The sequence below is a fragment of the Ailuropoda melanoleuca genome, chromosome 4 (genome assembly GCF_002007445.2).
Source record: "Ailuropoda melanoleuca isolate Jingjing chromosome 4, ASM200744v2, whole genome shotgun sequence".
Lineage (NCBI taxonomy): Eukaryota > Metazoa > Chordata > Mammalia > Carnivora > Ursidae > Ailuropoda > Ailuropoda melanoleuca.
The window spans coordinates 18,720,899-18,745,129 of NC_048221.1; the positions used below are offsets into that span (position 1 = coordinate 18,720,899).

The 24,231-nt window shown below is 59.4% G+C and overlaps 4 protein-coding genes across 14 annotated transcripts; all 4 read right to left on the minus strand.

The window, feature by feature from the left end:
* Nucleotides 1-515: 515 nt before the first annotated feature.
* Nucleotides 516-2,974, minus strand: HYAL3 (hyaluronidase 3). Its single transcript, XM_034658368.1, has 4 exons — nucleotides 2,901-2,974; nucleotides 1,422-2,332; nucleotides 931-1,020; nucleotides 516-814 (listed from the first exon to the last, which is right to left on the minus strand). Exons 1-4 carry the CDS (start codon nucleotides 2,944-2,946, stop codon nucleotides 539-541), a joined length of 1,323 nt encoding a protein of 440 aa, XP_034514259.1. The 5' UTR covers nucleotides 2,947-2,974; the 3' UTR covers nucleotides 516-538.
* Nucleotides 2,975-3,229: 255 nt separating this feature from the next.
* Nucleotides 3,230-6,294, minus strand: NAA80 (N-alpha-acetyltransferase 80, NatH catalytic subunit). Its single transcript, XM_034658369.1, has 2 exons — nucleotides 5,899-6,294; nucleotides 3,230-4,147 (listed from the first exon to the last, which is right to left on the minus strand). Exons 1-2 carry the CDS (start codon nucleotides 6,220-6,222, stop codon nucleotides 3,260-3,262), a joined length of 1,212 nt encoding a protein of 403 aa, XP_034514260.1. The 5' UTR covers nucleotides 6,223-6,294; the 3' UTR covers nucleotides 3,230-3,259.
* Nucleotides 6,295-7,970: 1,676 nt separating this feature from the next.
* Nucleotides 7,971-22,454, minus strand: HYAL2 (hyaluronidase 2). 11 transcript variants are annotated; one of them, XM_034658357.1, is made up of 6 exons: nucleotides 22,334-22,454; nucleotides 15,604-16,571; nucleotides 15,007-15,096; nucleotides 8,977-9,900; nucleotides 8,546-8,635; nucleotides 7,971-8,361 (listed from the first exon to the last, which is right to left on the minus strand). In XM_034658357.1, exons 2-6 carry the CDS (start codon nucleotides 16,519-16,521, stop codon nucleotides 8,044-8,046), a joined length of 2,340 nt encoding a protein of 779 aa, XP_034514248.1. In that variant the 5' UTR covers nucleotides 16,522-16,571; nucleotides 22,334-22,454; the 3' UTR covers nucleotides 7,971-8,043. The 11 variants fall into 11 exon arrangements, with proteins under 11 accessions (XP_034514248.1, XP_019656600.1, XP_034514247.1 ...); XM_019801041.2 differs by lacking the exon at nucleotides 22,334-22,454 and adding an exon at nucleotides 18,703-18,817; XM_034658356.1 differs by lacking the exon at nucleotides 22,334-22,454 and adding an exon at nucleotides 17,412-17,779.
* TUSC2 (tumor suppressor 2, mitochondrial calcium regulator) lies at nucleotides 20,924-23,867 on the minus strand. The gene is made up of 3 exons (XM_002920519.4): nucleotides 23,573-23,867; nucleotides 22,334-22,454; nucleotides 20,924-22,204 (listed from the first exon to the last, which is right to left on the minus strand). Exons 1-3 carry the CDS (start codon nucleotides 23,716-23,718, stop codon nucleotides 22,139-22,141), a joined length of 333 nt encoding a protein of 110 aa, XP_002920565.2. The 5' UTR covers nucleotides 23,719-23,867; the 3' UTR covers nucleotides 20,924-22,138.
* Nucleotides 23,868-24,231: the final 364 nt, after the last annotated feature.

Below are 24,231 nucleotides of genomic sequence, written 5' to 3' on the forward strand. Positions count from 1 at the left end.
TGAGGCTGGACATTCGCGACAGAAGAGAGTGGGGCTTGGTAGAACTGGGTGAACAGTCAAACCTTAAGCAGTGAAAGACAAAGTGACTTTATGATGAAGCAGAGGACAGACAACAGCTTAGCACCTACAGACCTTAGCCAAGATCCTGGAGCCCACCTGTCCCTGGGCGGGTCTCCTGTGACCTCTCCATGGACCTGTTGAGGAGTTGGAACAGAGCTCTGGGCTGGCAACCCTAACCATCTGGAACGCTGACTCTCCCTAGGGCTGCTTCCTTATCAGAAGGGACGAAGTGATCTCAGAGGACTTTTGGTTTTAAAATGCTGTAAGCAAAATAATAATAATAATAATAATAATGTAAAGTGATATAAACCTTTTTTTCTGGCCCCTTCCACTTCCCAGGGGTCTCATGGGAAGTGGGGGATATGTATGGGAGGATTGACTCTAAACTGAATAGAGCAAGAGTGGGACAGAATCCTCCCTCCAGGACTGGAAAAACGGTAGCAGGGACAAGAGACTCAGGGGCAGGTAACTTCTGGCTTTATGCTGCTTTTTCAGGCCTGCGATCAGGCCTGGGCTCCTGGCAGGTAGGGCCAGCCCAGCCCAGGTAACAATGGCAGCTAAAGGACTCCCAGGCTCCAGGGCTGCCATCTGACTGCAGGTGCAGAAAGGCTTCCAGCTGTCCTCCACCTTGCCAGGCACAGCGCCCATGGCCATGGCACCGCTGGTGACTGCAGGCTATGGCTGCCCTGGTCACGTTGATTACATAGGGGCCCAGGGTGCCCACTAGGTAGTCATGGAGATGCCAGCACTCCTCCTGAGAAGAGGGAAAGGATGTATCAATTCTCCTGCTCCATGGCTCTGACATGGTCCTCCCCCCAACCCTGGGACTCCAGCATGGGCTGCCTGGCAGGTTGGAGGGGCAATGATCACCTCAGAGCTGGAGAAGCTCAGGTCCCCCCAGAGCACCACGCCGGCTGCCCCAAGTGCTGCGCTCACACCAATGGTCTGCACAAGGTCATCCTGGAGGCAAAGAACTGTTAAGCAAGGGCTGAGCTGCCCAGATCCAACAGGGCCTGCTTCCACCTTCGAGAAACTTTTCTGGCTCATCGCCATGATCTGATTCCACATCTAGAATGAGATTCCTTGGCACTGAGCCTCTGAGGGGCTTCTCAGGTCCTCTACTCAGAGGATGTCTCCCCTCAGACCAGGGCTCCAAAGGCTAGGCCTTGCCTTTCCCCTCAAGATATTCCAAGGCAGAGCCATACTTCCTTTTCAGAGGCTCCAGGATAGGACCTCCCCACTAAGAGCTAGATCAGGGTCTCCCCGTCAAATTCCCCCCAGGGCAAGATCTTCTCTTCAGACCTTCGTAGGACAGGGCCATGCCTCCCCACTCAGACCCCTAGAGCTCAACTTTCACTCACCTGAGACAGGAACCTCCCAGAGCTCCGGTGTGTGAGGCGGGTATAGGCCAGGACAGGCAGGGGATGTGGGTGCCCAACAGAGGCCACACGGAAGGCCTCCTCCAGGCGGTATCGGACAAACGCCTGGTGGTAGATAGGTGGCAGCCTGGGTGGGAGGTAGATGCTAGGGAAGAGGGCGCTGGAGGCAGCCCAGAGCCAGTGAAGTTGGGTGTTGCGGGCGAGAGCGGCTGGGTGGCAGTGGCCCGTGTAATTGGAAGCCATACCATGCCAGCCATTGCCACAGGCTGGGAAATGGTAGAAGCCCCAGAGCCCATGGGGTTGCAGTGCCTGGCCCAGCCGCAGCGTGTCCTCCATCAGGGCCCGGGCTGCCTGTTCAAAGCCAGCATGGGCCTTGTGGAGCTGCTCCTGGGGGCTCAGGTCGGGGAACACCCGCTGTGCCCAAGCCCATGAGGCTGCCTGATAGATTCGGCGGCGGCCCCAGTTCCCAGCCCAGAGTGGACACCATTCCTCCCAGTCTAGCACTGCCAGGCCAGCGAAGCCACGTCCTAGGCTGCGGTGGATCTGGTAGGCAGCCCGTGCCAGGTGGTGGTCAAGAGGGACAACCTGGGGGATGCCCCCGTTGTAAGCTGTGCCCCTGGGCCCAAGGTAGGGGTAGAGGCCGAGTTGGTTTTTGTAGAAGATGGTGATGTTCTGGCCATGGAAACGCTGGCCACGGTTAGCTGTGATGCCCAAGGCCTCTAGTGGCAGGTGGACGCCAAAGCGAGTCTTACAGTGTGCTGAGGGTATGTTCCACAGCACAGAGAAGGGGCATTCAGGAACCCCCAGGAAGGGCTGGCCAAACCCTAGGCGCAGGGCCACTCCGAGCACTAGGGCCAGGCTCAGCTGCATGATCATGCCCCAGGAATGGAAACCTGCAGGAGAGAGAGGCTGTGAGCTTAGAGGCCACGGCCATGGCCACCTTCCAAACAGCATGGAAAGCTGGGAACACTCCCCCAACTACTCCCCACAGGATGGGGGCGGGGACACGGTCCTCATGTGGTCCTCTAGCCTCTCAGACCAGCCACACCATATGTCAGCCTGGCAGCTCCCCTCCCATGTTCTCCATCTCTGTCATGGCACCACTGTGCCCTCTGACACCTTGCCCACTCACAGTTCTCACCAGTCCCCTCCTCTGTCCGTCTTGTTCCCTGCCCCAGGAACACTTAACATCCTCTCCCTTGCCTAGCTTGATTCCTACTTAGCACTCAGGTCTCTGCTATGACATCACCTCCCCTGGATTTCCAAATGGACTGAGGACACTTGGGCTCCCACTGTCCCAACACAGATCCTGCCACTGTGTGCCTGTCTCCTTCTGTCCCTTGGGTCGAGGCCCTATCTGTCTAGTTCCCCATTGCCGGGGCCCAGTTTAGGGCCTGACACACAGTAGGTGCTCAGTGAATGGTGATGAGTGAATGTGGAAGGGAACAGACCCCTTGTCACCTGGGCTTGGCAGAGTAGGATGGGCAAAGGTTAGGTGTCCCTTCATCCATGGCCCCAGGGCCAAGGTGGATCCAGAAGATCTTAGAGAGAGAGGATCTAAGATAAGGCTGGGAGGTGAGGGTGGGTCAACAAATAAAACTGTCACAGCCACACCCAACAGAAGCCTTTATTCAGCCACACTGACAGCTCTGAGCCACAGCTATGGAGCAATCTCCCAGCCCCACTGGTACTCCGGAAACAGGGCCAGGCTAAAGCTGCTCCCAGGGTCTGGGGACTGAAGTATGGCCAATGGGCTGAGGCTGGTACTTTCCTAAGCAGTCCATCGACCCTGAAGGACAGTGCCTTGCCCTGGGTAGCCCTCAGATGTGCTTTTCCATCCAGAATATGGGGCATCCTCTCAGGTCTTGGTACTGCATCTCCTGCAGGCTTTGTGGAGGGGGCCCTGCAGGAGGTGGGGGTGAGGTGGTCAAGGGCTCAGGCAAGGGAGGGGGTGGTGGCAATGATGGCCCCTTGGAGGCTCTTGGGGCAGTTTGGGCAGTTAGACTAGAACCCTTGCATGGTGGCCGGGGAGAGGGGGCTCTGGGAAAGGCCTTGAGCAGGGTGGCAGGCAGCCGTTGGCTGGTGAAGACCAGGCCCTGCACAGGCTCACCCAGCTGGTAGCCCAGGTGGGCATAGAACTGCAGCTGGTCATGGGTGGTGAGGTGTAGCCGGCGGAAGCCCCGGGCCTGAGCAAAAACCTCCAGGCCCTCCATAAGACGGCGGCCAAAGCCGCGGCCCCTCAGAGCCCGGGCCACCACCACTGTCTCCACCAGGAGGCTCTGGGGCCGGTCCAGCACCCGTGACAAGCGGGCATGACCCACCACAATGGGGGCGGCCTCGGGTGTGGGTTGGGGGCTCAGCAGCATCAGGCAGAGGGGGAAGGCGTCTGAGGACTGGCCCAAGGAGTGCAGGCGGGAGGCACGGCTTCGGGGCCACTGCTCATTGATGAGGTCGGCACAGGCATCCAGGAGCTCAGGTCGGCAGTGCACAGGCTCCAGGGTCAGTTCAGCCAGGTTGGGGGCTGGGGTCTCCTCTGGCTGGTGTGCGGGATCCAGGGTCAGCTCAGTTGAGCCAGGACTGAGGATCATCTCCAGATGGCATGCAGAACCCGGGGTCAGCTCAGCTAGCCTGGGGCTCAGGGTCAGCTCTGGCTGGTGTGCAGGATCCAGGGTCAACGTGGCCAGGTTGGATCTCAGGGTCAACTCTGGCTGGCATGCAGGATCCAGAGTCAGCTCGGCTGGGCTGGTACTCAAGATCAGCTCTATCTGGCATGTAGGGTCTAGGGTAGGGGTCAGCTTTGGTGGGCCAGGGCTCAGAGTGAGCTCTCCCCTACACGGAGGATCTAGGCTCGGCTGGGTCAGGCTGGGAGCCCAGGTCATCTCCTGCTCGGTTGCAGATGGCTCAGTGGCAGGCTAGGGATTGAGAGCACAGTCTCCAAACAGTGGGATCTCCTCAGACCACAAGGGTGCTCCTCCTATGGACAACAGCCATGTTAGGCTGTACCAAGAGGAGGACAAGGTTGGGGCAGGGAGGGGCTGACAGAGTGCTAGAGGAGCCATACATCCCGGAACTCGTAAGCTATACCTTGTCCTCATACTCACCTGATGGCACAGGTGACCTGGAGACCATTCCCTATGCCTGACTCAGGTGGACAGCAGAGGAAATAGGTCCAGAGTGTCCTGCCCCACATTGGAGGGAGGCCGAAGGCTAAAGTCTGGGGCAGAACCCAAGAGTCCTGGTGCCAGCCTGCTGTGGCTAACTTTGTCCTCCCAAGGACAGTGGATTTAGGCTTGCCATCATGGCTGGCTAGCCGTCAGACAGAACATGCAAACTAGACACCATGAGCCCCTACTTAAACCCACTCAAGATTCCCTTTGGAGGGAACACAGCTGCCTCCAGGAGCATTCCTGTCCCTTCCTTTTCCCTACATTCTAGGTCCCAGCTTTTTTGACCACTTGGGCCATGCCTGCCAATCCTGGGGCACCACTCACCCACCCATTAGGATTGGATTTCGCCTCCCTGAACTGCCTTCCCTGCCTGCAGCACAGAGCCAAAGGCCCCCTCCCCAACACTGTGCAGCTCAGGACACTTTGCTTGGGCACAGACCCAAGTATCCCCTCAGATGGGGCCCCAACAACACTGGCAAGGGGCCTGGCTCACAGTCCCACAGCAGTGTGGCTCTGGCAGGCTTGGTTCCCCACCAGCCAGAGTTTCATAGTCACCCTAGATAAGAACCACAGCTTCCTTCCTAAATCCACAAGGGTGTCCAACGGCCACCAGGTTGGGGGCTCAGACCTCCTACGTCTAAATCCCATTGTTTGCCCATCCTACCCCAGGCCCTGCTGCGGTGAGGGTCTATGCTGGGGGATTTCTGGCGGTGGGGGATCCCCTGGGCCGCACGTTTCTACTCACCTGCTCCAGAGAGGACGTCCTGGCTCCCCTTCCCCACCTCCCCAAGAAGGTCCCCTGAGCTGGAGGCCAATTCCACACTGGTCATGCACAGGTAGGAGCCCCCCCCCTACTATATCCCACTCAGAGGGCTATAAGCCCCTCACCTGCATCAGCCACCTCCTCAGCAGCCGCAGCCCTGGACCTAGAGGGAGGAAGCCCCAGGGTCCGCCCCCAGGCTTGGAGCCCCAGACTTCCCCGCGGGTTTAACCCTTTCACTGCCGTCCCCACTCACCGAGGGCGGAGCTCCTGTGTCCCTCAGCGAGAGGCGGCAAGGCTCTCTTGTGACTCAGTTTCCCCCTCCCTCCCAGTGGGTGACAGACCGTGGAGTGTTTTTGGGGGGGGGGGTGCTTCGGAAGCTTGACTCTGGGTGGGTGTGGCTCGGCATGCTCTGGGAGGGAATGACAGACGCAGGGAGGGCGTGGCGTAGCCACTTGAGGACCGCACGCGTGGGGCCGACGGGAGATAGCGAGGATGAACACGCTTCTCGTGGGAAGGGGGAGGTACTGACATGTTGAAGCCAAGATCCGGGATGCTCCGCGTCCTCGCTCCGCGCTGGCCGGTTTCTCTCACTCTGTGGTTTGGACTCTTCCGGCCGCCCACGCTGGCCCCTAGCGGTGCGGCGGACGCACTGCAGCCGTCGCGGCCCGCAGCGCCCGACCTGGTCCAGACTTTCCCTAGGCCGCCAGACTCCACCCCGCCTCCGCGCGTCACCGCTTAGGCTCCGCCCCCGGTTCAGGGTGTCATAGCACTGAGCCGACGCAGACCCGGTCTCTGCCCTGGCTCCGCCTCTGCCCCCCCGCCGTCGGCGAGCCACGCCCGCCGCCATGAGCATCGCCGCTGTAGCGAAGCGCAGGCTACAGCTCCTCCGCAACGTGCCCCGCCCAATGCAGGTCGAGTCTCTGGCTCCTGGGCACCGCTTAGGTCCTCCCGGATTCAGCTCCGCCGAGGTCCTGCCCGGGCCCGTCAAGCCAAAGCCTTGGCCGGGTGCAGGCCCCTCCTCCACCTGGCTCTACCTCCGCCTCGCCTTGTCTCGCCCCACCCCAGGCTCAGGCAGGTCTCGATTCCCGTTGGCCTCCAGGGGTAAAAGGGTCCTGTGCGGAAACGGTCAGGTAGAGCTTCCTCCTGAAATTTGGGCCCCATCCTTAGAAGCAGCCGCCCTCAGACAGACATCAGGACTGAGTGAGAGAGACGAGCCTTGCCTGTGCCCTCTGCATCCCAGCGCCTGTACGTTTTAGGCATTCAGTAGCTCTCGAAGCAAGAATCGTATCTGCTTTATTTGCGAGGCTGGTTCCCCCGAGCAGATTCAGGTTGCGTGCAGGGCTGGTTACTGTCAACACACAGTAGGAGCCAAAGGGCTTTACCTCTATGGCTAGACAGCCTGGGTGCGACTTAAGCTTCTCTGTTCTCTGGCTGTGCGGACTTGGGCAAAGTGCTTGTCCTCTCAGTGTGTGCCTGTTTCCTCATAACGTCACGTTAGGATTAAATGAGTTAGTCTACTTAAAATGCTTAGCACGGGACTTGGGGAGAAGTAGGTAGGTGCTCAGTGAATGTCAGTTCTTGTGATTGCTACAGCTTAAAGACTGGGCTCAGTGTCTCTGGGGATGTTTATGACCCTGCTTGGTGGGTGCTGGAGGCTCTGATCCCTTAGGCAACTCTCCTGGCCTGTAAGCATGTGTGCAGGTGCAGGCATATGCTTTTTGATGGTGGCTGAGAGTACTCCTGACTGTGACCATGACTTGTGTGACTGCTTGTACTTGAGAAAGCTGTGACCAGGCTTTAGGTTGCATTAGGTTGTGAAACCAAATAAAACTTCATTTACAATGGAATTGAGCGAGACGCCTGGGTGGCTCGGTGAGTTAAGCGTCTGCCTTCAGCTCAGGTCATGATCCCAGGGTCCTGGGATGGAGTCTGGGCATCGGGCTCCTTGCCCAGTGGGGAGCCTGCTTCTCCCTCTGCCTGCTGCTCCCCCTGCCTGTGCGCTCTCGCGAGCTCTTTCTCTACCCCCCCCACAAATAAATAAAAATCTTAAAATGGAGTTGAGGGACGCCTGGATGCCTCAGTCGGTTGAGGGCCTGCCTTTGGCTTGGGTCATGATCCCAGGGTCCTGGGATGGAGCCCTGCAACAGGCTCCCTGCTCAGCAGGGAGTCTGCTTCTCCCTCTGCTGCTCTCTGTGCGCTTGCTCTCTCTCTTCCTGTCAAATAAATAAATAAAATAAAAATAAAATGGAGTTGAGAGGCTAGAAGGAGGAACTCAGACATACCACTCCTTGCAACCCTTTGCAGACCCAATAGGAAGGAGCCTACTTTACTCCTCCAGTGGGAGGAAAGATTTTCTCATTGCCTGACAACAGCCCAGACCTAATAACTTGAAAGTTATGAGAGCCTCATAACTTGAAAAGCCACCACCCTTCAAAGTCCCAGTTTACTGCATTGGATTTTCTGTTTATAAAAAGCCCTTCCAACTCCCCCCTTTCCTCTATAAAACAGCATTCTCCCTCTTTGTTCTCCAGGCTTGCCTATGGTTTTGCAACAGCTCACATGTCTCAAATTGCACTTCTCTGCTGTTCCCAAATAAACCCATTTTTTGCCAGTAAAATAATTTATTTGTAAGGTAAACAGGGTGCTCAATGTGTGTATCCTGGAGTGTGACCAATCACCACATGCCCCGCTGCTCACACTGTGCTCCCTTCCAGCCATGGTAGCAGCGACACTGGAACTCCACAGCCATCCGCATCCGATCCTCAAGTGAGAGGGCGCCTTGTAGGGTCAGGGGCCCGCCACCACGAGTGAGCTGGATGGAGAAACTGGTGGGGTTGAGGATGAGGAGGGCCTCAGGGTGGCTGGGGCGCCTGGCACAGCGACCATGGCCTGAGCACAGGGCTTGACTGCACAGAAGAGCCCCACTGGTCACGTTGAGGAGGAAGGGCCCCAGGGTGGTGTCCACATACTCCTTGATGGCCTGGCATGATTCCTGAGTGGAAGGAGGGGCATCAGGGTCACTATGATCCTACAGGGGCCTACCCAGGGCATTGCCGCTCTCACCTGCTGGCCAGCCAGGACTGCAGGGATAGAAAGGGTGGGCCAGGGTCTTCCCAGTCAACCTGGCAGCCCCACCCCTGCCCCCACCCTAACCCCCATCCTGGGCCTGAGCTCACCTTGGTTTTTGTGTTCTCCCAGCTCACCCAGAGTACCACTCCTGCTGCTCCCTGGGCTGCACTCTCCCCCAGGCTGTGCTCCAGCTCATCCTGGGGAATGAGACAGCATAGCTCTGAGGGGCCTCCCTCCCCCACCACAGCAGATTGCTGTAACACCGCCAGATGGGACAAATAACTCTAACCCCCCGCTGGGGCTGCTCTGGCCTCGGTGGCGAGAAGCAAGCCTGTCCTCACTCCAGCCTGCGAGAGCCATGCAGCAGGCACTACGCCTTTGTGATGAATGCTGAAACGAGCACAGAGCTGGGCACACAGTAGGAGCTCAAGGAGTAGAGCATAATGGATGAAAGTGCCCCAAGGCTGTGTGGCCTCACGTACTGGACCTAATGCCGACAAGGTAGGCTACACGGTGGGTGGGGTCATAGGAGACTCACCAGGGGCAGAAAGCGGTTCGTCTTGTCGTAGAAGATCTGAGCATAGGGCAGCACCGGCAGATTGGGGTCCCCCACACCCAGAGCCACACGGAATGCCTCCCCTACACGATGCCGCACATACATCTGTCCCTTCCCCCTGCCCTCCAACTCTGCAGGCATGTAGATGCTGGGGTAGAGGGCACGGCTCTGGCCCCACAGCCACCCCAGCTGGTCATTCTGGGCACTGATACCCGGTGGACACTGGCCGGTATAGTTGGGGCTTAGAAAGTCATAGTTATAACAGTCAGGGAAGCCATAGAAGCCCCAGAGGCCCCGAGGCCTCAGTGCTTGCCCCAGCTTGAGAGTGCCTGCCATCCAGGCCCGCGCGGCCTCCTGGAACTGGTCCCGCGCTGCTGCTTCCACCCAAGGAGCTGGCCAGTCGGGATGCTGCCCCTGTACCAGTGTCCGTGAGCGCTGCCGGTAAATGTCCTTGGTGTCCCAGTTGAAGGCCCAGCGTGGGCGCCATGCCTCCCAGTCGATGACCGCCAGCCCTGAGAAGTCTGACGCAGGGATGGCAGCCAGGATGTCCTGGAAGGAGTGGGCCAGGTGGGTATCCAGGCTGGCATTCTGGGGCAGGCCACCAAACACAGGCTCCCCAGCAGACGTGTAGTAGGGGTACGTGCCCAGCTGGTAGCTGTAGAAAATGGTCATGTCAGGGCCGCGGAAGGTCTGCCCTGGGTTGGCCACCACATCGAAAACACTGACATCCACGTCCACGCCATATTTCTCCAGGCACCACTGGGTGTTTGCATTCCAGATGGTGGTGAAGGGCTGGTTGGGTACCATGGGGTTCCTTGAGCCTTGGATTGTGCCGAGCAAGGTCAGGAAGAGGGCGTAGGTGGGAAGCAGGTGGACTGCCATGGCAGAGGATGGGCCTAGGGAAACCTGGCCAGGGGAGGCAAAGCTGAGAACATGTTCTGAACTCTCTGACCCCTGCTCAGAGAAGGCAGACCAAGCCCCTTGCTCATTAATCCACCCCTGCTCAGCTTTGGGTAAACATTGACCTTGGCTCAGGGCTCAGGGAGGGCAGAGGGCAGAGGAAAGGTATGGAGGGGGAGCCCTGACACTGCAGGGAACATCCGAGTTGTTTCTAGGGCAGGGCCTCTGCCCTCTTGTCTCCCACAGGCTTTGCCCTGGCCTAAGCTAACCAGTCCCCTTCCCCAGGGGCCACAGAGGCCACGACTTCTGTTTTGAGAGGAGCCGGTGAGAGCCAGGCCCTCAGCCCCCAGCCTGACCTGACTGATGGGGGATCCTTTCCTGTCTCTTCCTCTAGGAATCCTGGCCAGCCATTGGAGGAAGAGATGCTCAGCGACCAAGGACAGGCCAGCCCAACCCTCCTGAATACCCACCAGTCTGCCCACTTGTCCCTGCTGACCTCTGGGCTGAAGGGCCTCATCCTCCAGATTTCCTGACCCCAGCGTGAGGGCCTAGGCAGGGCTCAGCAAGATTCTGTTCCTCAACTCTGGCCCCAGCTGCACCGGACTCAGAGGAAGCTGCTGCTGGAAACTCTGAGCTTTTGTAGGGGGGTCACCCCACCCAGTCTGGGGGTGGGCTGAGGGGCAGGCCCCCAGTCGGAGGGCTGGGCCAGGCAGCAGAGCCAAATCGGCACCCCTAACCAAGTGCCTTGGTAGGAGGTGGGGCTGGGCCGGAAGCAGCCCCGCCCACACGGTCAACACGGTGGCCCGGCTTTGTGGCTTTCTTTAGGTTGGGGTGGGGGTGGAAGCAGTGCAGGGGGCTGTTTGGGGGGCAGAGGCCGCTGGGTAGGCCTGTTTCTGGTACCGGAGTCTGGGTGCCTCCGTACTGTGTACTGAGGAGGCAAACTGTCCTGCGCGGCTGCATTCTCACATCTGGGCCTTAGGCATTTTGCCTTTGGGGGCCCCTTCCTCAGAACATTAAAAAATGCATTTTACAACTGTGCTGGTACAAAAACAAGTACAATCCAGACTGAAGCCATTATTATATATTCATTATTAATATATATTTTCCTCTGATTAAAAAAGTGAAGACATTTTTGGGGCCCCAAGAAGTATTCCAGCCCCAGGCCCTACACCCACTCTGCCCAGGGGGGCAGATTCCCTCTGCTTTAGGAACAAGTCTGAAAGGCACTGTGTCTGTGAGGTCAAGGCTGGTCAGCTCCGGTCTAGGGCTCTGTGCGGGGTCCAGTAGTGCATATGTGCAAGCGTGGGGTGCAGAGCCTGACCCGGGTGTGAGACTCTGCGGTCTTGTGACTAGGATACCCCGTGTTTGGGTGACCATGGGTGTGTCGGTGACCACATGCTTGTTCATTCCTTTGTGATTTCACTTGTTTGCTGATTCAAAAAGCTGATCACTGAGACCTGCTAGGTGCCCAGGCCCAGGCACGCCTGCCAGGGTGGGGTGAAGGAAACCTCATGTGTGCAGGGGAAAGTGCCGCCTGAGTCGACGGCCCGGTCTGAGCCTGAGCCAGGGGCCCCCCGGCACAGCGGCCAATAAATTAGTGACGCAGCTGGCTACCATGTGGACTTGGCCCTCTGGACTAGGATGGGGAAGCTGACAGCGCTGGAGGAGGAAGACCCGAGCACGGGATCTGACCTCAGAGGAGGGGGCTGCTGATCTTGTTCAGGAAGCAGGGTCCCCGAGTGATGACCATTAGGCTCAGAGAGCCTGGCACAACTCCCAAGGGCTGAGGGCACAGGAGAACATCAAAGCAGCCCTGACTCCCTCTCCCTGAGGTTCACACTACCTTCAGGCGCCCCCAGAAACCTAGTGCCGCAATTGGCACAACCCAGCCAACCATCAGGCTGGCATTCTCGAGCTAGTGGAGAAGCTCTAACGGTGGAACGGCAGGAAGATGCTCCCCAACCCCAGGGCCCTGCCCACAGACCCGCCCCTGTGGCGCTGGTCTGGTGTGTGTCTGGGGTCCGTCCAGCTCCGTGGTCCAGCCCTGCCTGCTCTCTCTGGTGGTATGCATACCCCAGGCCCGAGCCACCTCACTCCCCATCACCCCCACCCACCCACCGCTGTGGCTGTCCATGAGTTGCACTTTCCACAAGGCTATCGTCCAGGTCCTCCTGGAAAGTGATGTGAGGTGATCACAGGTTTGCACGGAGGGGTCCTAGCCAGATGGGTACAGGTCACAGACGTCTGGGGAAGGGAACAGTTGTGTAAGGTCACACACGTGGGGGAAACCACAGCTTTGCACGGGTATGGAGGAGTCCTGGCTAGGTGGGAAAGGCCACAGATGTTGGGTGTTACAGATGTGGGTGGGGTAGCTCGGAGGTGTTTTTGAGGGTCACAGCTGGGTAGGGGAAGTCAGAGGTGTGAGGGCAGTAAGGGTGGTAAGTCACAGCGTCTTCCTTGCCCTCTTTTTGCCGGCTCCAACATCTCATGACCTTCTAGACTGATACCTTCACCTTCTGTCCAGCAGGCTTCTCCCCACCGTGGCAGTGAGCTCCGGGCCCTCCCACCTTCGCATCCTCCCCCACCACGTGAACCGTCGTTGCCTTCTGTGCTACCGCCTAGTCCCCATCCCTCTGTTCTCTGCCATCGCCAGCCAGGGGGATGAGGCTCACTTTACAAGCCGAGTTGAAGTTGATGTGGTGGGGCTCACTCCTCCAGGCTCTGCTCCGCTGACCACCTCTGACTTGGCCTTTGCGTCTAGTGTGCATCCCCACGAGGGCCCTTTGCTGGTGCGGCTCACAGATGCAGCCCAGCCCAGCACTGGCCCCCTGCGTGTGCAAGCATGTGTGTGTGCTGTTTACTGAAGAGGTGAGACGGTCGCCGCCATCAGGCAAAGTCAGGCATGGTGCCACTCGAGGGCTGCCCTTCCTGCCCTGCCTGCGGTGCCCCCTGGCCACGCCGACCCGACTGCAGGTCCCAGCTGTGTTCCGACTTCCTCCAGCCTTTGCCCGCACTCTGTCTCTAGCAGCAAGCTTCCCTTTCCCCTTTTAAAACTCAGTGTAGAAAGCACTTCCTGGAGAATACCACCCTTGAGTCCATGTGGCTGGGCTGCCCCCTTCGACACCTGACTGCTTCTTGAGTCTGTCTCCCCACAGCCAGTGTTTGCTGAGGGCAGGGCCTGCGTCATCACTGATGTGGACAAGGGGACCCCAAGTGTGGGTCTGATGGCTGAGGAGAGGGACAGAGCCCCACCGGAAGCAGGGGAATGAAGCAGGCCAGAGGTAGTCGGACTACTCCAGCCTGCTACTTCTCTCCCCTGGGACAGCTAGGGACAAGCACCTTCTCCCATGGCTAGGACAGGACTGACCTTTGAGGAGCTCCCTGCTCCCAGACTCAAGATGCCTGACTCCCTCTCGCCCCATCACTCATCTTTGCAGTGGGACAGGGACGAGACCTCAGGATTCAGGTCCCAAACCCCAGTGGAGGACTATGACTCAGCTGGGGAGAGGTGTGTGTGGCTGGAGTCCACTGCCCTTTGGAGCAGGGAGTGGAGGAGATGCCCTTGCCTGTGGGAACAGCAGGGAGGGGTGGTCTGGCTACCTGCCCAGCCAGGGAAGATCAAATATCCACTTCCCCATTCTCCCTGGGTGGGCAAGGCGAGGTCAGGGGCACTGGCCCAGCTGGGGATCCAGGGGCAAGGAGGAGAAACACAATGAGCCTGGTCCCTCACAGAGGGTTGGGCCAACTGCTTTCCAATCCATATGGAGAAAGCAAGGTCCTGGGTGTTGGCGGTGGAATGTGAATCCCTCCGTTCTCAGTGGCCCCTGCCCCAGCAGGGCAGCTGCAGAATGGGCAGCTCTGGGCCTCCAGGTTCCACGGACCACATTTGGCAGATAAGAAGTCCCCAGGAGAGAGTCTCACAGAGACAGAGCTGCGCTTAAACCTCCTGAGAGACTCTGGAATCTCTCTCACGTGTCCTGGCCTAGGTGCAGACAGTCCATGCACAGAAGCAGTTGTTTTGTATTTAATTTACAAAAGAGACCCCAAAATAATAATAATAAACTATCCAGGGGCAGGAGAGTAGGGTCAGGTCCTCTCTGGCCCGGCTGTGCCCCTCTTCCTCTCTGGCAGGGAGAGAAAGGGCCTCTCAGGGAACTGCCCCTCCCCCTTAGAACAGGGGGGTGAGAGCTGGTATGGACGCCCTGCTGCGCATCCCCGGGGCTCTGCCCCCTCTGGGCTCCAGTCTGTCCACCCTTTGAAGGCTCCTACATGCCTGGCAGAGCCTTCGCGGCAGAGGCCAGCTTGCCCGGCAGCCGGGTGAGAGTCCCCTATGAAGTCCAGGTGAGGGCCAGGGCTGCCACAGCCAGCGAGCCGGTGAGGTGGGACCCAGCCCAGGCCCCACGGGCACCCCCAGCTGCCCGTGTATGGTCCCACTGGCATTGCTCGCCACCCCAGCCTAAGTAGCACTGACAGCGAAAGTGCGTCTGCAGGTAGTTAAGATCGGCCCAGCTGAGCTCCCCCTCTGGTCGCAGCTGGGGCTCACCAGGTATGTGGCTAGGCACCAGGCGGAAGCTGCTGGCACTGAGATGCAGGAAGGTACTGGCGCTGGGGTCGCGGCGTACGCAGCGTCCGTGGCCATGGCACTGGGCCCAGCTGCAATGCTGGGCAGCCCAGGACACGTTGACTACGTAGGGGACCAGCAGCCGTGTCAGGTAATCCTTGAGGTACTGGCAGGTCTCCTGGGGGCAGACGCCAGGGATCAGGGTCAGCGGCCTCAGACCACAGGCCCAGATGGAAACTCTGTTCACACCGCAGTGCCTGTACCTTCTTTTAACACCGCACACGTGTGTACACGTACATGCACGCTTGAGCCCTTACTGCCCCTGTTCCCACTGAGAAGGGAGGAGGGGACAGAGACGAGCCCAGCAGGGCCAGGGTGTGGGGGCAGGCGGCTGTGGGGAGGAAGGGTGGAAATCTAAGGTTGTTCAGGACAGCATGACCCCTTTCTGGGAATAGGGGAGGAACGCTTTCTTCTCTGTGGGACCAGGGACGCCCAGACTAGGCCTGCCCCCCTGCAGACTCCACTCTGGTAGGCTGGGGGGTCTTACTCACCGTGCTGGTGGTGTAGCCTGCGTCGCCCCAAAGGATGACCCCTGCCGCGCCCAGGGCTGCACTCTCACCAATGGTGGAGATGAGATCCATCTGTGTGGGAGCAGAATGGTCACTGGGGAAGACTGAGACTATAGGGTGAGGACAAGACAGGCTGGACAGGCCCCCACCCCGTTCTGACTTGCTGGTCCCCTCAGCCCAGTACCCCTTCCCACCCTCAGGCAGAGGCTGTTTCACTTTCTCATTAGATGTGCAAGCCATGTGCACCCCTACTTTGGCTTCCGTTTCCCAAGCCAATGGCCCACTTGAATCTAGGATGTATCTATCAGGGTGAACTCCAAAGTCAGAATGCCTAGTTCCAAGTCCCTGATCTGCCCTGGACGTGCTGGGAAGCTTTGAGCAAATTTCTCAGCATCTCTGGACCTCAATTTTCTTATCTGCAAAATGGAGATAAGGATGCCACCCTTTCCCGAGGTCACAGAGAGGATGACAGAAGGGAATGTAGGGCAGCTAGTCAGCTAGTGGGCAGGAGGTCCCCTGCTACCCCAACCCTGCAGTGGCTCCCCTGGGGAAGAAGGCAGGGCCGGGGAAGGCACGCACCTCGCTAAGCCCCGTGAGCCTGCGGCTATAGGTGGGTCGCGTGAAGACGTAGACCGGGAGCGCGTGGTTGGCGTGGTGGGTGTGAGCCACGCGGATGGCCTCCTGAACACGGAAGCTGACAAAGTTGCGGCCGTGGGTGGAGGACGCGAGAGTCTCGTCCAGGTAGACGGAGGGGAAGAGGGCTGTGCTCTCGGCCCACAGCCAGGCCAGCTGGTCGTTTCGGGAGACCTCAACATCAGGGCAGCGGCCCGTGTAGGTGTCCCAGTTCTGCACGTAGTCGTGGTTGTAACAGTCGGGGAAGAGGTAGAAGCCCCAGAGGTGGCGTGGCCGAACTGCCTTGACAAAGCGCAGCGTCTCCAGCATGAACTGCCTGGCGGCGAACTCAAACTCGTACTGTGCCTGCTTGACCACACGGTCTGCCGGCCAGTCAGGGTGACGAACGGCCACCAACTGGCGCGACGACTGGCGGTATATGTCCTTGTCCTGCCAGTTGCGCACCCACACGGGCCGCCAGTCCTCCCAGTCGATGACTGCCAGGCCTGCGGGCTCCTGGGTCCGGATGTAGTGCTCCACGTGCTCCTGCAGCATCTTCAGATGCGCCCAGAGGCTGCCATTCTGCGGCACACCCCCGTGCACAGACCTCCCCATGGAATTGAAGCGTGGGTACAGGCCCAGCCGGTCATGGTAGAAGATGGTGATGTTCTGGTTCACAAAGCCCTCATTAGGTGATGCCTGCACATCAAAGGACTTCAGGTCCAGTGGTACCTTGAGGCGAGGGCCACAGTCTTGTGTGGGCACATCCCATGCTACCACGAAGGGCCGGCCGGTGAAGATGGGTGGCGCTGTGGGCTTGAGCTGGGTGGCCCATGCCACCAACACCAGGGCCAGTGTGACGGCAGGGCCCAGGCCTGCCCACATGCTGGGGGCTGCAGGAAGACGGTGTCACCTGCCTGGCACCAGCTCAGGAACTGGGGGAAAGATGGGAGAGAGCAAGTCAGTCTACAGAATCTTGGAAGTGCCCACCCCAAACCCATTCACACTCCCACAGCCCATGCTGTGAGGGGCACTGTGCCCCGGGCTGTTCAGACCCTGTTAGGTGACTGTAGCAGGTTTGAGACCACCGGCCATGGAGGGGAAGGCAAGACACCCTGGGAACTCACTGCCAGGAACATAGCGCTCCTTCCTGGAGCAGGTGGCTTACGGCTGGGCAGAGCCCTCTGGTAGGTCTGTGACTCTGAGAACTGGCGGGCTGAGCCATGGATTCACGGCTCAGAAATACAGATGTCTGCATACCACCCAACACATGGTTTCAGAGAGCCCCGAACCCGAGGCCCACTCTGTACTCCGTGAAGAACTCCCCATCCAGAGAAATGATAGCATTTTGATAAGGCAGGGCACAGCTCATGCAGCCACCAGGAAGCTGGAACAGAGCCGCGGAGCTGGTATCTGTGTAGCACCCGCCTGGCAGAAGAACGAGGCTGTCAGGACTTTGTCTCGAGCCCAGCCGCTCTCCCAAGCTTAGTGGAGGCCCCACCGGGACAAAGGGGCGGCGGACCTCCCACGGCGGCGCCGGCGGACCGGCCCTTCCCTCCGCAACCACCGGGAATGCGCTCGCCCGCCAGGCAGCTCCGGGGAGGAGCTCACTTCACCGGGCCTTTGTGCGGGACCCCGCCCCCGCCCCGCACGTGGGCCCTGAGCCGGGCCGGGTGGGGGTGGGGTCCCTGGGCCGCTCCGCTGGGCGCATCCCCGGAGGTCCAGAATCCAGCCTGCGGGGAGAGAGCCGCTAGGCTTGCACTGCTTGCCCTCACCTCACGCGGGGCGCCGCCGGGACCCGCGCCATGGCCACCGCCATCCCCGGCCCAGCCCGGCCCGCTCCGGCCGCTTGCCCAGGCGCGGCCCCGGCTCGGCGCTTCTGCAGCTCCGCCCCCCGCCCCCCCCGGCCCGCGGGCCCTTTAAGAATCCAGAGCGGAGGTGGGCCCGGGGCAGGACTTGAGGTCGGGGCGGGAAGGTGTTCCCGACTTTCACGCAGCCAGTGCTGCGTTTCGGCCTCCAAGGTTTCCAGATCCTCCGCCGAGGAATGTGGCCACCCATCTGGGGCCGTGAGGCCCCTCCGAACGGGGCTTTTTTTCTGGAGTCTCAGGCGCGAGCTCCAATCAGCCCAAGATTTCCTCCCCCACCAGCCCGCGGCCGGTGGTACGGTCCTCCCCGCCCGCCGCGCGACCAGCCGCTTAAAGGGACAGTGTAAGGGACGGGAGTCGTGGAGGGAATAAAGAAGGTGGTGTTCCTCCGCTCGTCCATAAGGTGGTGCTGCGGGACGTGGGGCCTTGGCTGGGGGCAGCAGATGATCTGGCCCTGTCCCGCGAGTGTAGCTTCCAGCCCTGGGGCCGTTAGTTTGGAAAGAGGGACGGTGACCAGAGCCGACCTCAGGCTTCTCGGGACAGTAAACACCCAGTCCTCTACGGATCAGGGCTCCCCTCCCCCCGTCCCAGTCTGAAGGAAAGCCCCGCCCCCTGCCAGACTGGGGTTGGGGGGCCAAGCACCAGCCTCTTAGCCCTTGCTGGGCTGGGCCGAGGCAGTGGTTGTCTTGGCAACACGAGCTTTGAGTCGCAGCGTGGCCGGCCCCGCTGGGGGCCGATAAGCCCAGCGGACCCTGGGGGTAGGGCCCCCTGCCCGCGACCTGCATTAGGGACAGGCCGATGCCTGGGCTCGTTCCTTCCTGCCCAGTCTCTGTGGAGGCCTGTTGGAGACCCCCAGGCTTTACTTCAACTCTGAGGAGGCTGCTACCCTTGCAGAAGTACCCGGCCCGACCACAGAGAAAGCCGGCCTGGCTAGAGGGGCTTCCCCGGGCCTCCACCCGGTATCAGTAGTCCTTTCGCCCCACAAGCCCCTCCGGCTGGGGAGCAGGCTTGGAGATGGACCGGGCCGAGATCTCCCTGCCTCTTCCTAGATCCTCTCCCCCGTACGGGGCTCAGCTTCCCCCAAAGGGCCCGGGTCTGCACCACCAGCCCATTCCCGTCCGCGCCCCAGGGAGGGGAGCGAGAAAGAGCTCCTGTGAGCGGATCTAAGGGGGTGCAGACTAGTCGCCTGCACTGGGCTCACCTGTGTGGGAGCCCGGGGGCCCAGTAGGTCGGCGGCCTCCCTTCTTCCCCGGGTGAGCCTCTCCAGCTAAGCCTACTCGCACCAGCTGCTGCCCGCCGGGCAGCCCGCCGGCGACTTGATAAACCCCATCCCCTCCCACCCGCTCCCGCCTCCCACCCCGGCCCTTTTTCCTCACTTCCTGCTGCCCCTCTGAGAGGAAAGGGCCAGGAACAAGCGCGGGGGAAGGGACCGCCTTGACCCTGTTTCCCTCCGGCATGCCCTGCTGGCTGGCTGCCCTCCCTACGGTCCACCCCCCCCCCCACGCCCAGTATGCCCTGGCCCAGGGAACTGCACCAGGTGACAGGAAGGCTGTGGGACTTGGCTCAGGTGACAGCCTCCGCCAGGCCGGCAGCTGCCTAACCCTGAAAGCTCTTCTCCCTAACCTTCCATTGGGGTTGAGGCCCATCCTCAAATCCAGTAGCTTATGAGTGGAGGGGCCCCAGTGGTGGGATGCTTGGCTGATGGTCCCCCAAGGAAGGTGGTGAAGAAGGGAACCGGCCCTAAGGGGGTTTGGGGGAACCTCCAGGAGCTGAGTTAATTTTTTCCCACTGAGAGCGGAAGCATCCCAAGTGTGACAGAGTGGACAATGTGTTCATGTGCGTGACTGTGCTGGGTGGGGGGTGGGACAGGGGCCGGGAGGGGCCTATAGCCCTCCAGCTCTTCTGCTGGAAGACATTCCTGGGTGAACTTTAAGACACTGCAGAGTAGGGAGCTCATAACTGGGGTGAGAAAAGGGCTGTGTTTCCATGGGAAGGGGGTGCCCATAACAGGACTAGCCCCAGAGAGAGCTGCAGCAGGGTCCCAGCAGACTGTTCCAGAGGGGTGGACAAATCTGCACACCCTCAAGTCACCCTGAGCTCACCCCATTCACACTACACCCAGGGCCTCTCAGAGTCCTAACAGAAGGCTGTGGAAGACTGGGCAACTGGGGGAACTGGGTACACACCCTAGAGTCCGTCCCGAGGACTGAAGAGTCCAGGACATGGCAAGGGAGGGTGTGTCCCGATAACCACTGTGCTGGCTCCATAATGGACACAGGCCTTGGAAACCGCAAGGGTGGGGGCCCCTGGGGAAACAAAGGCCAGACCAGACAGTCCCAGGGCAGGGACACTTCCTCAGGCAGCCAGCAGGAAGGAAGTGAACACAGCCCAGTGGAAGGGAGTGGAAGAGCACTGCTCTGACCCCCATTGTTTCTACAGCTTTGGGGTCAGCTGGGGCAGCCTGAACACAGGGAGTTCCCCCACACTGGAACAGTGGTGACGGGAGATGGGATGCCATCTGGCATGGCAGAACGTTGGCCCTGGGGCAGTAAGGGGGGCAAAACAGAGGATGACAGGGCCTTATGTCTGGCATCTTATCAGGAAAGTGGGAAGGTGCCCAAAGAAGAACTATGAAGGCTGCACAGGACGATCCCGCTCCGGATGTGACAAATTTAAGCCTCCAAAAGACTGGCAGGCCAACTTCCCAGACCAAGAAGCCTGTGTCCCTCAGCTCCCTCTTCCCTAACTGGAAGTTGGGCTGATGGCCAAGAGCCAAGCCTAGCAGGGAACCCACCTTCTAGCAGGGCCTGAAAAGTGTAGGCTGAATGTACACAGGGGGCAGCTGGAGGTGAGAACACAGGGTCAGCAGGGAACAGAAAAAGTACTAGGTGGGTGAGTTCTTCCTGATGGAACAGAAGCCCCAGACCCACTCTCCTGGTAGTATCCATAGGCAGTCCTGGGAGGCAGCAGGTGGGTTTGGGCTACATAGCCTGGCAGCAGGCCAAGGGCATGGTGGTACCCATCTGATTGCTGTCCACTTAAGATGGGTCTTGGAGGTCCATGAGGTTTGGGTTGTGACCTCATGTGGGGTCAGCTGGCACTGCTGGGGGCAGGACAGCTGTTCCAGAACTACCTGAGGTCATGCTCTCAGGTCAGGCAGATGGGGCCAATTCCTAGTGAAGCACCCCAAAACCTTCCAATTCCAGGGGTCCCCACCTATTAAACACAAGAGGAGTGGCCTTCCATTCTGAGAGGCCCTGCAGTGAGGGCTGTGTGAATACACTGCCACCTGCTGGTCACAGCTGGGATGGCCACAAGCTGCGCTCAGGCTTATGCTGAGTCTTGATGATAACGATAAATGTGAGCCACCAAAGTGGCCCAGTCTAGACACTGGATGTCACAGCAGATGCCACTCTTGTACGCAGGGTCTACAAATAATTTTATTGAAACTAAACAAATAACACAACAGCCTTCTTAGATTGGGGGCCGCCCTTCCCAAGCCATTTCCCACACTCTTAAAAGCACAGAGCTTGCACAGAAAGGAATTTAAAAAAAAGTCATTTTGATGTAGAAATCAGACTCTGCCCCAACATCATGGACTAGACTATTTACAAACTTTCACATTTTAAGTATTCCTTTATGGTTGATCTCTCCTTTCTGTCTCTACCCAGGGGCTCCAGTACCTTCCACTGACTGATCCTGGGGGATGGGTATACTGTAGGGAAAGGGGTGGTGGGCTCCTCACAGCTACTGGCACCAGCCCCAGGGGTGCTGTCCTTCACCAAAGGGTGGCAGATGGTCTCCTCCCTATGGCAGGGGGGTGTGTGTGTCGGGGGGGGGCTGGTACAAAGGCAAGGAGGATGAGACAAAGTAGGTGGGTTAGGGCAATTCCCCACAGGCACAGGCATCATAGCGCTTCCTGATCCTGTCTTATGCCCTCTCAACCGGGGGTGTGTGGGGGGGCAACAAGTAGTTGCAATGGGAAAGGATCAGTCCAGCCCTGGGTGGAGGGAGAATCCTCCCACACCAGTCCCATCTCCATTAACAGCCAGAAAACTGTCCATCCATCTGGGAGTGGGAACAGATGAGTAGGTAGGCAGGAAGAATCAGGCTTGCACTGCCCCCCACCTCTGTCCAACACAGGAGGAATCGAGGTAGCAAACGGCTGAAATGCTCCAACAAGGGGGTAAGGGAAATGAAGGAAAGGAAGTTCCCACTTGCATACAGCTCCCACAGCCCAGGGGCTGGAAGAAGGCAGACCTTGCTTGTAAAGTGCTGTAGCCCCTAGCAGGGCTGGGCCCTAGGTAAGCTTGGAAGAAAGCAGGCCAGGCAAGGGTGCAGGAACCAGGCATTCCTGACCAGCATATGCCCTGCCATGCTCCTTCTAGGGATTGCTGGGGAAGGTGGGCTGGTAACTCTGCCATTAGCCCTCGCCAGCCACCAGCCACCTCTTGTCCACATATAAACTAACACCCAACCAACACTGCGGGACTGTCCCGCTCACAGCTGAATCTTCCAGGCCAATGCAGTTTATTCAGGGTTGTGGCCCCAGCTTAGGTTCCTTAATGGAAGCCACACCTTGAGCCTGGGGGTTTCTTGCTGGGGTAGGGAGTGCTTATGCCTGCCACTCCCCAGGCTCACACCTCATAGAGGATCACAGGAAAATCCACGTGGATGCGGGGAGGATCCAGCTTCACGATGCCCTGCCATGGAAACAGAGGCTAGTGAGGGCCAGCTCCTCCCCCAAGAGCCCCCACCATGACAGCAGACCACATGTGGGTCTACCTCTGCACACTCAACATAGGCTCTGTGACCACTGCCCAGCCCCTCACCTGAGGAATCAGGTTCTTATGCACCCGCCTCAACTTGGCCCGCTTCTGCCCGTTCTTGGTGACGATTGTCTCCTCGTAGAACTCGTGAGCCAGATCCCCATCCTCATCATAGAACATGGAGCTGTGTGGAGAGAGAGAGAGAACGGGCTGGGCTGGAGCCCCACACCCGGTCATGGCAAATGACCAGACTACAGGAAAGTGTGCCCACCTCCAAATGGGGAGGAACAATGTTGGAGGGAGGGAAAAAGGATAATAATGCCTGAAGAATCCCTTGTTTAGGGCTTGAGGTCTACTAGAAGGAAATGGGGAGTGGGATGGTAGCCAGCTGTCAGTCTCCAAGAAGAGAGATCATATCAAAGCACATTGTCACGGCAGCCAAGGCCAGTTCTCATCACTGGTTTGTTCAGCAAAAGCAGCCATTCCAACATCAGGCCCTTGCCTTCATCCAGGACTTCTACAGTGGACAGCATGATGGCCTGGGCATGTGTCTCATTCCAGAAGATGCTGCTGGCCCTGGGCCAACCTGAGATGGCAGATGTCTGAGCCAGGAGGGAGTCTAAAGAGAAAAAGGTTGAATCCTCCCCACCCACCCCAGGTGGCTGGTGTAGCCAAACTACCACTGTTGGGTCTCCCTAGTATCTACAACCAAATCTCCAGCATCACCTGAGTACAATTTTCCCTGGGCCCACCACGGGCATGCCAATATGGTGCTCCCGTCTGGACCCGTGGAAAGAGAAGGGAGGTTAGTGCTCCAGACCTGGAGAACATACCTGGGTGAGGGTCTTTTTACCCAGGCTCCGTCTTCAACACTAGGGTCCAGTCCTACTTTCCTGGCTACTGCCCTCAGAGGTCCAACCCCACCACAGTGGGGAACGGAAACAACCAAAAGAGGGTTAATTCTTCCCTCGGAAGAACTGGGGGAGAGGGAGGCTAGGAGCCTTCAACTTTCATGCTGGGCTGGAAGGGCTGAAAGAAAGAAATCCTGAAGTCTCAGGGAGGCTCTATCTCAGCTTTACCGTGCAGAGCGCCTGCCCATGGACAAGCCTCAGGCCCACTCTTCCCCTAGGGAGACCTTCAAAGCAGCCAGGTCGCCAGGAATCGACTGCTCTGCTTTCCCCACCACTTGCTCCCACGGAGGCCCGAAACATGGGACTCCTCTTGGCTCGGGCTGGAGCTCCCTGTGATGCGGCGGGCCCCGCCGCCCGCCTGTTCTCCCCGGGGCGGAATCCGCGCCCTTACCCGCGGCGCGTGAATACGAAGGGGGGCACGACTCGGCCTCGCGGCCGCACCAGAGCTTGCTCAGCGACTGCCGACTCCGGGCCGCCGCCCCCCGCCGCCGAGGCGAAGGGCCACAGGCCCCGAGCTTTGGAGCCGCTGGCGCCCATGTCAGGGCCGCCGACGCATGGCGAGCCCCGTGGCCGCTTTGCTCTCACAGGGCCGTCGGCGCCGCCATGCCCTGCCTCTGCCTCCGCTCGCAGGTGCTGCCGTCGCCGCCGCTGCCTTCCGCAGGCTCCGGGGTCTCCACGGAAACCTCACTTCCGCTTCCGCACGCTCCGAACGCTGCCTTCTCTGATTGGTTGCTTCTCTCGTCTGTCCGCGGAGTGGGACCAATAGACGCTCTCAGAAGCTAGGCATCCCGGCAGGCACCGCGAAACGTCAGGTCCCAGCAGGCCACGCTCTCCCCAGCTGGGACAGCTCCCACCCAGTGAAGAGGAGGTTGTGTTCTCCAGCTTCCTTCATGCGTGGCGTCTCCGACGTTCCCGACTCCTAGAAGTCAGGTCCAGCGGACCTGCCCAACCACCAGGTTCCCCGCAACCAGAACTTTAGGGCTGCTCCAGGCCAGGCCGCGCATTGCCTGCCTGGCCTCATTTTATTCCCACACCCTTTCTGTGATCACC

Bases quoted from the DNA above. Each gene is read 5' to 3' on its own strand.
- NAA80 (XM_034658369.1), bottom strand. From the start codon at position 6,222: ATGCTCATGGCGGCGGGCGTGGCTCGCCGACGGCGGGGGGGCAGAGGC. The intron at 4,148-5,898 runs GTCAGTACCTCC...CCTGCATGCCAG, and splicing joins CCGGATCTTGGCTTCAACAT to CCAGAGTTGACCCTGAGATC.
- HYAL2 (XM_034658357.1), bottom strand. From the start codon at position 16,521: ATGTGGGCAGGCCTGGGCCCTGCCGTCACACTGGCCCTGGTGTTGGTG. The intron at 8,636-8,976 runs GTGAGTCTCCTA...CTCATTCCCCAG, and splicing joins CGAACCGCTTTCTGCCCCTG to GATGAGCTGGAGCACAGCCT. The intron at 8,362-8,545 runs GTGAGCTCAGGC...CCTTCCACTCAG, and splicing joins GGGAGAACACAAAAACCAAG to GAATCATGCCAGGCCATCAA.
- HYAL3 (XM_034658368.1), bottom strand. From the start codon at position 2,946: ATGAAGGGACACCTAACCTTTGCCCATCCTACTCTGCCAAGCCCAG. The intron at 2,333-2,900 runs GTGACAAGGGGT...TCTCTCCTGCAG, and splicing joins TCCTACTCTGCCAAGCCCAG to GTTTCCATTCCTGGGGCATG. The intron at 815-930 runs GTGATCATTGCC...CCCTCTTCTCAG, and splicing joins TGAGCTTCTCCAGCTCTGAG to GAGGAGTGCTGGCATCTCCA.
- TUSC2 (XM_002920519.4), bottom strand. From the start codon at position 23,718: ATGGGCGCCAGCGGCTCCAAAGCTCGGGGCCTGTGGCCCTTCGCCTCG. The intron at 22,455-23,572 runs GTAAGGGCGCGG...CTCTCCACACAG, and splicing joins TTCGTATTCACGCGCCGCGG to CTCCATGTTCTATGATGAGG. The intron at 22,205-22,333 runs GTGAGGGGCTGG...TTTCCATGGCAG, and splicing joins ATAAGAACCTGATTCCTCAG to GGCATCGTGAAGCTGGATCC.